At 41.2% G+C, this 14,041-nt stretch overlaps 1 protein-coding gene and 1 pseudogene across 1 annotated transcript in view; both read left to right on the forward strand.

Annotated features, from left to right (window-relative positions):
- Nucleotides 1-14,041, forward strand: part of NUP133 (nucleoporin 133) — a 59,445-nt gene that overhangs the window by 26,444 nt on the left and 18,960 nt on the right. The window contains exons 14-16 of the mRNA XM_059397266.1: nt 1,073-1,167; nt 9,161-9,385; nt 13,521-13,643. Of these exons, the coding sequence (XP_059253249.1) occupies nt 1,073-1,167; nt 9,161-9,385; nt 13,521-13,643 (443 nt within the window). The remainder of the gene's footprint in view (nt 1-1,072; nt 1,168-9,160; nt 9,386-13,520; nt 13,644-14,041) is intronic.
- On the forward strand, nt 4,042-6,241 carry LOC132016135 (heat shock cognate 71 kDa protein-like; annotated as a pseudogene).

A 14,041-nucleotide genomic window follows, 5' to 3' on the forward strand; every position in this document is an offset into this window, starting at 1 on the left:
TTTTCATACTATGCAGTTATATGATTTGAGCATATTATGGTTCTTTATTAAAGCATTTCTTTTTTTTAAAGATTTTATTTATTTATTTATTTGACAGATCACAAGTAGGTAGAGAGGCAGGCAGAGAGAGAGGAAGGGAAGCAAGTTCCCCGCTGAGCAGAGAGCCCGATATAGGGCTCGATCCCAGGACCCTGGAATCATGACCTGAGCCGAAGGCAGAGGCGCCCCATTAAAGCATTTCTTGAAGCATTTTTTTTTAGTTTTTGAAGCAATTATTAGTTTACTTTTTTTAAAAGGTTATAACTTACCTTATAGTAGATTTTGAAAAAGGCTCAGAACATATCTACGTGATAAAAACTGAAGGACTGTTGGAGCAAATCCTGCTTGTTATATGTGAAGCAGATTAATTAGCCCTACTTAGCTTTCTTACCATTTAATTTCTAAAGGGAAATTGGTGGCATGGATAAGCATTTGGCACCTACTTATTAGCTCCCAAATTAAATGATAATTTTGGCATAATCATTGTATTTGCCTAATAAAATTTATAAATTTCCCAATGAGCAGCAATGAGCTAATCTCAGCATATAGAAGTGAGCATATCATGTCTCTGCTCTGTGCTTTCCTTTCTGCCCTGGGTGACTGTCCTTACACTTCCACCGCAGCATCATAGGCACTCAGCTTTCCCAGGTACCAGCAAACTGTCTGCAGTGTCCATTTCTCCCTCTGATTTGCTACTTAGCAAGTTTGCTAAGCCTCATTAGAGGGTTAAGAAGGAAACATCAGTGCTTACCTTTTTTCTTTGACTTCATTTTGAGCTGGCAAGCCTAGAATGATATAAATGATTAATAATAACAGGTTTTGTGTTTTGAATAAATATGGTATGAATTGTGTCAAACTACCAAAATTTTCATCTAAATTTTTTAAAATCTTGGGTAATACTACAAATAGTTCCATGAAAAGGTTGGTAGTTTCCTTTGGTGTATAGATATTTTTTAAGTTTTTAATTTAATAGCAGTAATTATTGTAAAGCCAGTACATTATGTGTTTAAATTTTGTTCTTGTGTTTCAACAGAAGCACCTGGGTTTAGCAATACATCACTGATTATTCTTCACCAGCTGGAAGACAAGATGAAGGCCCATTCTTTCCTTATGGACTTTATTCACCAAGTAAGCATCCTACTTGCTGTGAACAAGAATGGCCATGACACCCGACTTTACTGTGTCTTTTGTCACTCTCTCCAGGACAGTGGGAGATCCTTTCTTATTCTGAGGTGTTTTGTGGGGTTGGACAGCACTAGTGTTTTCCAGTTTCTTTGCTGTCTTGAAAGTAAATAAGTCCAGGGATGTTGGGGGATGGGGAGCTATTCAAGTATAAAGGCTGCATGGAAAACAGGCTGAAAAGAAGAAAAACAGTGTATTTCCACAGAAATGCTTCAACTTTCTTTTAAGATTCTATAATACCTGTGTGGTTTTATGTAAACTTAGGTTTTCATGAATTGCTTTGTATTATTGAAAAGATCGTGAAGAATAGTAAGGCAATGACAATGATTTTGATGATTTTGATTTTTGGGTTATAATTTTGATTCTAATGGAATCAAAGTTTATGTTTGTTTGTTTGTTTTTCTTTTAATGGAGTACCCCCATTTATATTGGGCCTAAAATTATTATTTTTTTTTTTTTTTAAATTTTTTTATTTTTTTAAAGATTTTATTTATTTATTTGACAGACAGAGATCACAAGTAGGCAGAGAGGCAGGCAGAGAGAGAGTGAGAGAGGGAAGCAGGCTCCCTGCTGAGCAGAGAGCCCGATGCGGGACTCGATCCCAGGACCCTGAGATCATGACCTGAGCTGAAGGCAGCGGCTTAACCCACTGAGCCACCCAGTTGCCCCAATTGGGCCTAAAATTAGAATATGTTTTTGCAGCTAGACAGAATTGTTACACAGTATCACTTAGCAAATGATACTGAAGGACTGTTGGAACAAATCCTGCTTGTTCTATGTGAAGCCAATTAATTAGCCCTTGTTGATCAGTAGTGGCTCCCAAGCATATTATATAACCAAATGAACACATTTAATCCCACTTTTGCTTATTTTTTCCAAAATTGGTAATGCCTTCATGTTAAAAAGATTATGATGCTGTCTAATAGAACTTTCTGTGGTGATGAGAATGTTCTATATCTGTGTTACTCAGTAGCCACTAGTTACAGGCAGCTGCTGGGCACTTAAAATGTGGGTGGTACAACTGAGGAACTGTATTTGTTTTTAATTTATTTTAATTAAATTTAAATCATCACTTTGGTGGATTGTGGCCACCTTATTGAACAGATCAATTCTAGATGATTCCAGAATGTTTGTAATGTATTGTTTGGCTCCTGTCTACTTTTATTGTCTTGGCAAGGGCACTCCAATCATTCAAGTCTCTCTCCTTTCTTTTTAAAGTCGTTTAGATAGACTACAGACTAATAGAGGGGGGAGGTGACAGATTTGTTCTGATGTAATTGTTTATTTAGTCAGGTATATCAGTTAACTATTAATACCTAACAAACCATCCCAAAATGTGGATTAAAACAATTCTTTCGGGTACCTGGGCAGTTTTTCTATGGATTTCAGCTGGACTACTCTTTGAACTGCATTTAGGGTGGGCTGAGCTGGAAGGTCCCCAAGCATCTCTCGCCTGACATTGGATGTCAGTCTGTCAGCTGGGCCACATGGTTCTTCTCTCCTACTTAGTCTGTAATTCTCCTTTAGTTGAACTGGCTTTCTGTGGTTTCAGGACAGCCCTCCATGGGGATGAACTTAGAAGCTGTAGTCTTCCTCAGGTCTTACCCTACTTGTCACAAAATGTCACTTCCACCAAAGTGACATTGGTCAAAGCAAGTCACCGGCCAGTCCAGATGAAAAGGATTGGGAAATGGATTCTACCTCTTGATGGGAGGAGGCCCAAAGTCATGTGGCAGGAGGGTTGTGTCGTATATACTGGGATGGAAGGAGTTCATGCCTTACTATGGGACACCGAGGAGACACTAATTTATCAGAGGGGGAGAGAGCCATGGGTAGGAGCAGTTGCTGTATCTCTTGGCACAGCCTTCCTGGAAACCCTGCTGGAGTCATTCAGCTCTTGGAAACCGTGTCCACTGCCAGGTAATACCTAGCTGGATCAAAATCCCCATTATGGCTATGCCTTTATGTTTGAATTATTTTTAATATTTCAGAGCATATTATGAATTGTTAATTATTATTAGCATAAATGATTGTATAACCAGATACTTGTATCTAAGGAAATACTTTTTTTTTTTTTAAGGATTTTATTTATTTATTTGTTGGAGAGAGAAAGAGCATGAGGAGGGGGCGCAGCAGGCTAAAGGAGAGGCAGGCTTCTCGCTGAGCAAGGAGCCCGATGTGGGACTCGATCCCAGGACCTTGGGATCATGACCTGAGCTGAAGGCAGACACTTAACTGACTGAGCCACTCAGGTGTTCCTGAGGAAATACTTCTGAATATGAGGTTCTCCTCCTCAAGCCAGACTCTGTGCCAACAAGGCCATATCTCATGCTAAAGAGAATGAGAATTAATATCAAGGCCTCAGGACAGTACGTCTGCCTCCAGTTTTCAGGCACTGAGGGAAGCATATGTCTTCACACATAGTTTGGAGAAGCTTAGAAGCAGGAAGTTACTGTGCTCCTGTTTGTTATGTGGCTTGAGTGATGCTAATATGTAGACATCACTTCACTGGCAGTGCTGCCGTGACGTGCTGAGGTAAGTAAAAGGAGGCAGGCAAAATTCCCTCGGGTAAAAACTGCATTTACAGTATTTGTGGGGGAACCAGGAAGATAATTCAAATCTGAAATGACTATGCAACTCTTTTTTTTTTTGGACTATGCAACTCTTACTTTAAAATAACCAGGTAAATAGGTTGAATAAATTAAGACAGGTTGATTCAGTGACCTATTCCATGGTCATTAAAAATAATGTAAAAAAAAAAAAAGAGTTAATGTGGAAAAAAATAAGGTACAGACAATATAGTGTGACTCCTTTGTGTTAAAAAAAAAAAAAATGGATTGAACGCGGGGCCAGATCTTTGGATTGCTGTCTTCTTCTCAACCCGAGCCAGGCCTACACGCAAGCAACCATGTCTAAGGGACCTGCAGTTGGCATTGATCTTGGCACCACCTACTCCTGCGTGGGTGTCTTCCAGCACGGGAAAGTGGAAATAATTGCCAATGATCAGGGAAACCGGACCACCCCAAGTTATGTCGCCTTCACGGACACCGAACGATTGATCGGTGATGCTGCCAAGAACCAAGTTGCGATGAACCCCACCAACACAGTTTTTGATGCCAAACGCCTGATTGGACGGAGATTTGATGATGCTGTTGTCCAGTCTGATATGAAGCATTGGCCTTTCATGGTGGTGAATGATGCTGGCAGGCCCAAGGTCCAAGTAGAATACAAGGGAGAGACAAAAAGCTTTTATCCAGAGGAGGTGTCTTCTATGGTTTTGACAAAAATGAAGGAAATCGCAGAGGCTTATCTTGGGAAGACTGTTACCAATGCAGTTGTCACAGTACCTGCATACTTCAATGATTCTCAGCGTCAGGCTACCAAAGATGCTGGAACTATTGCTGGTCTCAATGTACTTAGAATCATCAATGAACCAACTGCTGCTGCTATTGCTTATGGCTTAGACAAAAAAGTTGGAGCTGAAAGGAATGTGCTGATCTTTGACTTAGGAGGTGGCACTTTTGATGTGTCAATCCTTACTATTAAAGATGGGATCTTTGAGGTTAAGTCCACAGCTGGAGACACCCACTTAGGTGGAGAAGACTTTGACAACCGAATGGTCAACCATTTTATTGCAGAGTTCAAGCGCAAACATAAGAAAGATATCAGTGAAAACAAGAGGGCAGTTCGTCGTCTCCGTACTGCTTGTGAACGTGCTAAGCGTACACTTTCTTCCAGCACCCAGACCAGTATTGAGATTGATTCTCTGTATGAAGGAATAGACTTCTATACCTCTATCACTCGTGCCCGGTTTGAAGAATTAAATGCTGACCTGTTCCGTGGCACCCTGGACCCTGTAGAGAAAGCTCTTCGGGATGCCAAGTTAGACAAGTCTCAGATCCATGATATTGTTCTGGTGGGTGGTTCTACCCGTATCCCCAAGATTCAGAAACTTCTCAAAGATTTCTTCAATGGAAAAGAACTGAATAAGAGCATCAACCCTGATGAAGCTGTTGCTTATGGTGCAACCATCCTTTCTGGAAACAAATCTGAAAATGTTCAAGATTTGCTGCTGTTGGATGTCACTCCACTTTCTCTTGGTATTGAAACTGCTGGAGGAGTCATGACTGTTCTTATCAAGCGTAATACTACCATTCCTACCAAACAGACACAGACCTTCACTACCTACTCCGACAACCAGCCTGGTGTGCTTATTCAGGTGTATGAAGGTGAGCGTGCCATGACCAAGGACAACAATCTACTTGGAAAGTTTGAACTCACAGGCATACCTCCTGCTCCTCGTGGTGTCCCTCAGATTGAGGTCACTTTCGATATTGATGCTAATGGTATCCTCAATGTCTCTGCCGTGGATAAGAGCACAGGAAAAGAGAACAAGATTACCATCACTAATGATAAGGGCCGCTTGAGCAAGGAAGATATTGAGCGCATGGTCCAGGAAGCTGAAAAGTACAAAGCTGAAGATGAGAAACAGCGGGACAAGGTGTCTTCCAAGAATTCACTGGAGTCTTATGCATTCAACATGAAAGCAACTGTTGAAGATGAAAAACTTCAGGGCAAGATAAATGATAAAGACAAACAGAAGATTCTTGACAAGTGCAATGATATCATAACTGGCTTGATAAGAACCAGACTGCAGAGAAGGAAGAATTTGAACACCAGCAGAAAGAGTTGGAGAAAGTCTGCAACTCCATCATCACCAAGCTGTACCAGAGTGCAGGGGGCATGCCAGGAGGAATGCCTGGAGGCTTCCCTGGTGGTGGAGCTCCTCCCTCTGGTGGTGCCTCCTCTGGGCCCACCATTGAAGAGGTTGACTAAACCAATCTGAGAATAAATAGGTTGAGCATTGTTCCACATACAATATTCAAAGGACCCAAATTTGTAGCAAATTCCATGGCAGTTATAATGTTGAGCTGCTATAGCAAAAAAACTGGGCATTCTTGATACTTGAATATGGAATATGTGCACAGGGAAAGGAAATAAACATTGCACTTTATAAGCACTGTATTGTTAAGTGGAAAATGCAATGTCTTAAATAAAACTGTATTTAAAATTGGCACCATAAAAAAAAAAAATGCCTCCTAGCATATGAATGCCACAAAAGCAGATAAAGATAGGGAAACTTAATTGTAACTCCAGTAGGGAATGGGCTGGGGACTCTTACCTCTCCATACTATTAAGTTTTCTAACCATGTGCAAGCCTGGCTCTCCGCTTTTGCCAGGGACAGTGTGGTGGAAAGATTTCCAGAATGGTGACCTACTGCAGCGTGGGTCAGTTCTCCCTTTTTCTTGTGTTCTATGAGGGAAAAAGATGACTCTTTGCAGACTGCCCTAGCTAGGTAACCTGTGTTGTAGCTTTCAGAGTTGTGAAAGTTTACAACTCATACCCCAGCACAGACAGCTAGCACTGGGAAAGGCTATGTGGTTTTTCCCATGTTTCTTCTTTTCTAGGGTGTTGCTTTACTATTGAAGGAATTAAGAAAGCAGATCTTGCACTTGTGCAGACAAGAATCATGCCTGTCTTTTGCAAAGGTAGTAGGTACATTGAGCTTTAGGAGTGTCACAGAGGTCTAGCCCCCTCTGTGTGAGGACTCTGTTTGAACACTGAGCAGGTGCCCCCTCAGCACCCCTATGCCAGCATTAGTCAGGGCAGGCTCGGACTCAGTGCCTGAGTCACTCCTGGCTGCTAGGCCTAGGCGTTCAAATCCGGCCTTGCACATCCTGGTTCAGTCTTCCCGTTCATAGAAACCTTGTTGATACCCCCAACTCACGGATGGTTGTTGTTTTACAGAGTAGAATTCATCAGGTTTAAGTCCTCCTGCTCTGACTACAGATTGACTTATGGGTCATGAGTCTAGACCCTCACTGCATCCATGGTCCTTTAGGGGTCTGGCTTGAGGAAAGAAGACTTTAAAGGGACCAGTGTGAGTGAAATAGTGCCGGGAGTCTGACAGGGTTCCAGTTCTCTTTGCACCATGGGGAATCCAAGGTGGCAGACCAAGTTCAACTGAGGGCTCTGGTGTCCACATTATGCCTCACAAGCCCTGCACTGTTGGTTGAGCCCCAAAGGGAGTGTGTTGGGAAGAGATGCCTTTGTGAAACGTTTTGTACTGTTCTCTTTCATGGGTCAGAGCTTCACAGCCTCTTTCCTGGCTTTGTTGTTCACTAGGGGTGGCAGAGGATGTTCCCGAGAGCGTTGAGGTCTGACCTACCGTATTATCCTTCATTCTGGCCCCAGTTTATCAGACCCACTCTCTGTTTGGTTGTATTCCGTGAACGAAGGGCTCACGTGTGCTGTCCTCTTAGTTGATAGTCTTTATCTGTAATGGCTGTAGATGCTCCAAAGTCAGGGTGCAGCTTTTCTTTGAGCAGTTTAAGTAGTGACTTCAGCAAAGTGACAAGAAATGGCTTTCCAGCCGAGAGGTCATGTTTATCCTCTTACTGGCCAGATTCTCTGCTCACAATAGTGTCAGTGAGAGGTGCTGCTGGGCATGGCACCCTGGGCACACAGCATTTTCATGTCAGGTCACAGTGTAGAAACAGTCTTCTTAGGATGCCAGGGTGGCTTAGTTGGTTAAGTGTCCCCCTGCTTTTGGGTCATGGTCCCAGGTTCCTGGAATAAAGCCCCACGTTGGGTTCTCTGCTCGGCAGGGAAGCCTGCTTCTCCCTCTCCCTCTGCTTGCATTCCCCTGCTTGTGCTCTCTCTCACTCTGTCAGATAAATAAAATCTCGGAAAGAACAGTCTTCTCTCATTTAGAAAAAATGAGCTTTTTTGCACAGAGAAAAAGGAAAAAGACCTACAGTGTCAACTTTTGTCTTTTGTGTTCAGCTGCCTGATGTTGCAGTGTTTGTTCTTGACATGCATACGTAAACCAGACTTCCAAGACACAAGTTGTTTTGCCTTTTCACTACAATTACCACTTGTTCCTTCTGTCTTGACTGCTGATGTTCCTCAGGGATTCAGATGTCTCTTATACAGAAAGAGTGGCTCCTGTGGCTTGCCATTACACACTGTAGGGCTCTCTTTATACTTAAAAAAAAGAAGAGGGAGAGGACTGTCACTAACCTCATGGGGGATTTGCAGAAAACCGTTTTTAGCCCTTTTAGCAAAAGGTAGATTTCCCATTGTTTCTTTGAGCTCGTTGTAATAAAAGAAATCTAATTTCAGGGAAAGAAAACGTTTTCTAACCATTTGTGTTTTTTGCCCATTTAAGTAGGACTTCTGGGGATTTGGAGCACTGTTTATTTTTGTTTTTTTTTTTTGTATTTTATTTAAAATAAACCTCAGCATACAAAAATCAAGTTACTCAGTAATAAAATTTGGAAGAGTATTCAGTGTTTAGATATGTCTCTTGGCTTCTTCCTGGTTGGGATGTTAATGCTTTATCAGATGAGAAAGCTTAGAAGAACTCCCAGAACCTAGTAGTAACACAACAGAAGTGGGCATCAGGTCAATCAGAGGTAGTAGGGCAAAGGATTAGAGATGCCCCCCACCTTTCCCATGGCTTTTAGTTTCTATGGAAATTAGTCACTAAAGATGGAGACTGCTGAGTTTCTAGTTCACAGAGATCTAGAACCTTGAGGAGTTAGGTAGAAAAGAGCAATTTTATGCTTTTGATAACCAGAATAAATGAGAAATAAGATAGAGTAGTGGAATAACCTTAATCTCAGAAAAGGAACATCTGTACTTTATTATGGTTGCTCATGCCTCTGGCTGAAGAGAGAGAGAGAGAGTGTGTGTGTGTGTGTGTGTGTGTGTGTTTAAAACAGTGGAAAGGAGAAGATAGCTGAGGTACTTTGTTGGGGACAGCTTAGGTCAGTGGCTCTATACCCATTGTGCTGCTGGTGGAGATAAGCCTGCATTATATTGTGTGTTGTTACTATAAATGCTTTCTAAGAACATGTGTTTGTTTTTCACCAGGTTGGCTTATTTGGACGTCTTCATACTTTTGCAGTCAGAGGGATGCCCATGGCAACTCGACTATTGCTCTGCGAGCACGCTGAAAAGTTATCAGCCGCCATTGTTCTCAAGAACTACCACTCGAGGCTCTCTGATCTGGTGAACACAGCAATAATGATTGCTTTAAACAAGAGGGACTGTGAAATCCCATCCAACCTGACTCCCGCAGATGTCTTTTTTAGAGAAGTAAGAGGAGTTTTTTGCTTTTAATGTGGCTTCTTAGAGCTCTGCCATTTGCTGATCATGCCTCAAACATAAGGGAGAAGATTGAGGACAAAAATATCTTTTTGAAATTTTAAATAGGACTCCATATTTATTTATTACATTCCCTATAAATTAGAGCTTGCAAAATTGACTGTTTTCTACTGTCTGCTGGATGTTTTCCTTTTGCCTCTCCAAATCCACTCTTGATGCCCCAGAGGGCAACTTGTCAGTGGGTTTCTGTGCCTTCCTGTTGTCTTTGATAACAGTGAGGCACCATCAGGTTGGGAGTGCTTATCTATTAATACTTGTTCTTTTATTCCCCCAGCTTCATTCCTTCCCTGCTTCCACTGCAGTTGGCTGTGCCTTCTGTCAGAGGCTGCGGCTTCTTACTGGCTGCTCTCCACGTGTCCTGTAACTCCTTCCGCCCAGGGCCTCTTCATCCCTGGGCTTAATAGGGGCTGCCTGTTGCTAGCCCTGGACGCAGCACCTTCCTTTAGATCCTCTGACCCTTGCTAGCACCACCATCAGCTGTCCCTTCACTAAACTCAGCTCAGCTACCTTGGATCCTACTATCTACCTTGCTTTTAAACTCAGATTTATTTTCAAAGGAAAAGAAAACCCTGCTGTGAACTTCTGAGGGAGAACAGATTAAGACGTTGGTCAGCTGGTGCCGCTGACCATTGTGATAATAGTATACAGCTTTTATTCTTGTGCGACTTTACAACCTCATGAAGGGGCAGGGGAAACTTTACGCTCTCCCTATAAAGATGGTGACACTAATGGTTTGAGCTCTTCTCGCAGCTCTGCAATTTGAAATTGGTTTTTTTAGCTGTGAGGAACTTTAATTCTATTTAAATTCTATTTGGTGAATCTCATTTTTATTTCCTCCCTGTTACATTCTAGCTATAATCTAGCAGGCTATGCCAGAAGTCTTTTTTTCTTCTTGATACAGTTGACCCTTGAACAATATGCGAACCCCCTTGCACAGTGGAAAATCTGTGTGTAACTTCAAAAACTTAACTACTAATAGCTTACTGTTGACCAGAAGCTTTATCAATAGTCAAATTAACACACATTTTTTATATGTTATATACAGTATTATATACTCATTCTTAAAATAAAGGAAATGTTAAAATTTACATAAGGAAGAGAAAATAAATTCACAGTATTGAATTCATATACTGTAGGTATGGAAAAAAAAATTGTGCATCAGTGGACCTATGCAGTTTAAATCTGTCTTATTTAAGGTTCAGCTATGTTTCATGTACTGTAACTTAAAGATAATTTAAGATGCTGAAATAGGATCAGGTTTTCTGTTGATTCCATAAATGCATTTAGTTCTAAGAATGCCTTGTTCTTGTATATTTGGGTTAGTTTTTTCCTAAGGAAAAGGCAAAGCACTTTTTTGTTAAATTTTTTTATTTTTCAAATGTAGGAAATATCCCCAAAATCTGAGTGAAAGAAAAACAGTTCACCTCAAATTTCATGATCTAAACAGTCTGAAAGGAATGTATGCAGAGCCCGCACTCCCCTACCCCCAGTCAAGCTTACAGACTAAACTTACAGGTGTCTGCATTCGGCCCTAACTCTTTGTTGTGGAGGTAGGGGAGGAGAGTGATGGTGTCAGAAATAGAAGTGGGCAAAGAAGGGCTACAGAGAAGGTCACCTACAAGTTGGATAAGAATACTATTTGGGAGGAAGAGGTTATCTGATGTCAGAGCTGTTGGAAGAGGTGGGGACTATCCCAAAAACCCTGCAGGAGGACCGTTGTCCAAGTTAATTGTTGGGTGTGTCAGGTGTCAGGGTCAGTCCAGGTAAAGGTGAAAATGTCTTGGGATTCTGGGGAGTTGGGAACAGTGAAGAATGCATCCTAGGGTCTAAGACAGTGAAGTACATGGTGGAGGGTGGAATGGTGGGGAAGAGGGTGTATGGACTGAGGACAGTGGGGCGGATAGTGGTAACTGCGTCACTGGTCATTCTGAAACCCTGAACAAGTCTAGAAGAGCCGTCTATCCTGTTGGCTGGAAGGACTGGAGCACTGTGAGAAGAGTTAGTAGGTTTTCGTATATTTAAGGAAAGGTATTTGGAAACGAGGGGTTGTAAGTCTCTCAAGGCCTCACGTTTGAGAGGCTATTGGGGTTTGAAGGGAAGAAGGTAGGAGGATCCTTAAGGTATATAGATTCCTTTCACAAACTGATGTAACTTTCGTGTTCTTTTTTGGTCTTTGTTCATACATAATTTTACATGGCAAAGCAAAATTTTTAAGAAGTTATTAACAAATTCTTTGAAGGAATTGAGTAAGAGCCTGGTTCCATTTTCTGTTTTTGGATCCAAGTGGAAAGCATACTAGTTAATTCATTATACCTGCATTTTCCAGTTAACGGGGGTGAAGGAGGGAGGAAGAATCTGGAAATTACCAGTTGGATCTATAATTCATGAGTAATACCTTAGGAATATGTGATTGGTTCTTCAAAAGAACGCTCCATATGGAAAATGGTAATGTTTAAGACTCTGTGTCACCATTTAAAAAAAAAATTTTTTTTTATTTAAAGATTTTTATTTATTTATTTGACAGAGATCACAAGTAGGCAGAGAGGCAGGCAGAGAGAGAGGAATAAGCAGGCTCCCTGCTAAGCAGAGAGCCCAATGCGGGGCTCCATCCCAGGACTCTGGATGACCCGAGCCGAAGGCAGAGGCACCCAGGCACCCCGATGTCACCATTTATCTTAATTCTTCATGATGTTTACTGGTCTTGTTTCCTTTGGGGTGTAGTTTTGAATCCTAGGGTTCCATAGAGTTAATTGCTTAAGGGACAGCCTGTCGGGTCCCCGTAGGAATAGTGTTTGAAATCACTGAGTGTGCACTGAGTATTCACTCGTGGTGAAGGTGTTTAGCAAGTATTTTGACATTTTATTTGCTTTTATGTATACTTTTAAAGATTTTATTTATTTATTTATTTGTCAGAGAGAGAGAGCACAATCAGGAGGAGCAGCAGAGGCAGAAGGAGAAGCAGACTTCCCACTGAGCAAGCAGCCCGAATTGGGGCTTGATCCCAGGACCTTGGGATCATGACCTGAGCCAAGGGCAGACACTAACCGGCTGAGCCATGAGGCATCCCTGCTTTTTTATCTTCTGCTTTTTTATGTCATACATGCTTTCTTACTATTTTCACATTAACAGTATTAAGAACTTCTGGCATTTAATCTTACAAATTTAATGAGCCAAAAGTCTCTTGCTGGGTCTGTTAGGATGCCTTTGACTAACACCTGAAATAGAAAAGGAAGAACAGGGTTTAAAAGATGATTTTGGGGGGTCACATTTTGCATGTTTCGTTCCCTCATCTAGTTTGTAAGCTTAAGGGCAGCAAACCTCACTTGTTATTTCTGTGCGTGCTCAATGCTATACAGACTCTTAATGTATTAAGTAAATATTCACTTAATAAAGGGGGGAAGTTTGGGGTGCCTGGGTGGCTCAGTGGGTTATGTGTCTGCCTTCGGCCCAGGTCATGATCTTAGGGTACTGGGATTGAGCCCCGTAGTAGGCTCTCTGCTCAGCAGGGAAGCTGCTTCCCCACCTCTCTCTCTGCCTGCCTCTCTACCTACTTGTGATCTCTCTGTCAAATAATAAATAAAATCTTTTATAAGTAAATAAAATAAAGGCAGGGAGTTTCACTGTGGGCCAAAACCGGAAAACAGGTGTTTCAGTGCTTAAAGAACATTTTGGCTTCATTATCTTCATGTGTTAATAATGACAAAAAAAATTAGAAAAGAAGTTACATACATTTGACTCTTGAACAATGTGGAGGCTTAAGGGTGCTAACCCCCCACACAAAGTGTTTTAAAAAATCATAAAGGAGAAATTTACTGTACTGTATTGAAAAAATCCATGTCTAAGTGGACTCATGCAGTTCAAACCTTTTGCTCAATGATCCCTTGAACATTATTTTCTCTTTCTACTTTCTTTAAATTTATTTTCACCATCCGCTGTTTTATTCTGGCTAATTAGCTAAGGATATTCCTTGATGAGAAAAGCCCCTTGAGTAGATTCTGGGTAGTTGTAATTACTACGCATTGCCATAATTTTTGTTTTAAGTATTGCCTTCTCTGTACTTCCCCAGGTGTCCCAGGTAGACACTGTCTGTGAGTGCTTGCTAGAGCATGAGGAGCAGGTCTTAAAGGATACATCATTGGAATCCATTGAATGGGCTGAGGTGGTCATCAATGTGAACAGTATTCTTAAGGTATAAAACTCCTGTGAAGATTTCAGCAAATCAAAGATCAGAGTGTGGATAGAAGAGAAAGCGGCTTCCGTATTCCTACTCTGTATTGCCAGTAATTTATAAGTGTTTAGCATTTAATTCCAAAAATTTAGAAAAATACCAGTCATTTTATTAATCAGCCAGACATTTTGAATGTTTGCCTTGTGTATTAATTTCTATGTTCCTGTTCGTGTTTGGTAAAACAAACCTTTTATTTGGAGAAGGATGGATATATCATTACAAATGTATAAATATTAAACTAACTATTTAAATAAATCACTCAAAACCTTATTGTTTATATTACGGATTAAAATGTGTTATTTAGTCTTAGCTAATGGTCTTTATAGCAATGGTTTTCCTACTTTGGTTACTATAGTTTT

Source organism: Mustela nigripes, chromosome 4 (genome assembly GCF_022355385.1).
Source record: "Mustela nigripes isolate SB6536 chromosome 4, MUSNIG.SB6536, whole genome shotgun sequence".
Lineage (NCBI taxonomy): Eukaryota > Metazoa > Chordata > Mammalia > Carnivora > Mustelidae > Mustela > Mustela nigripes.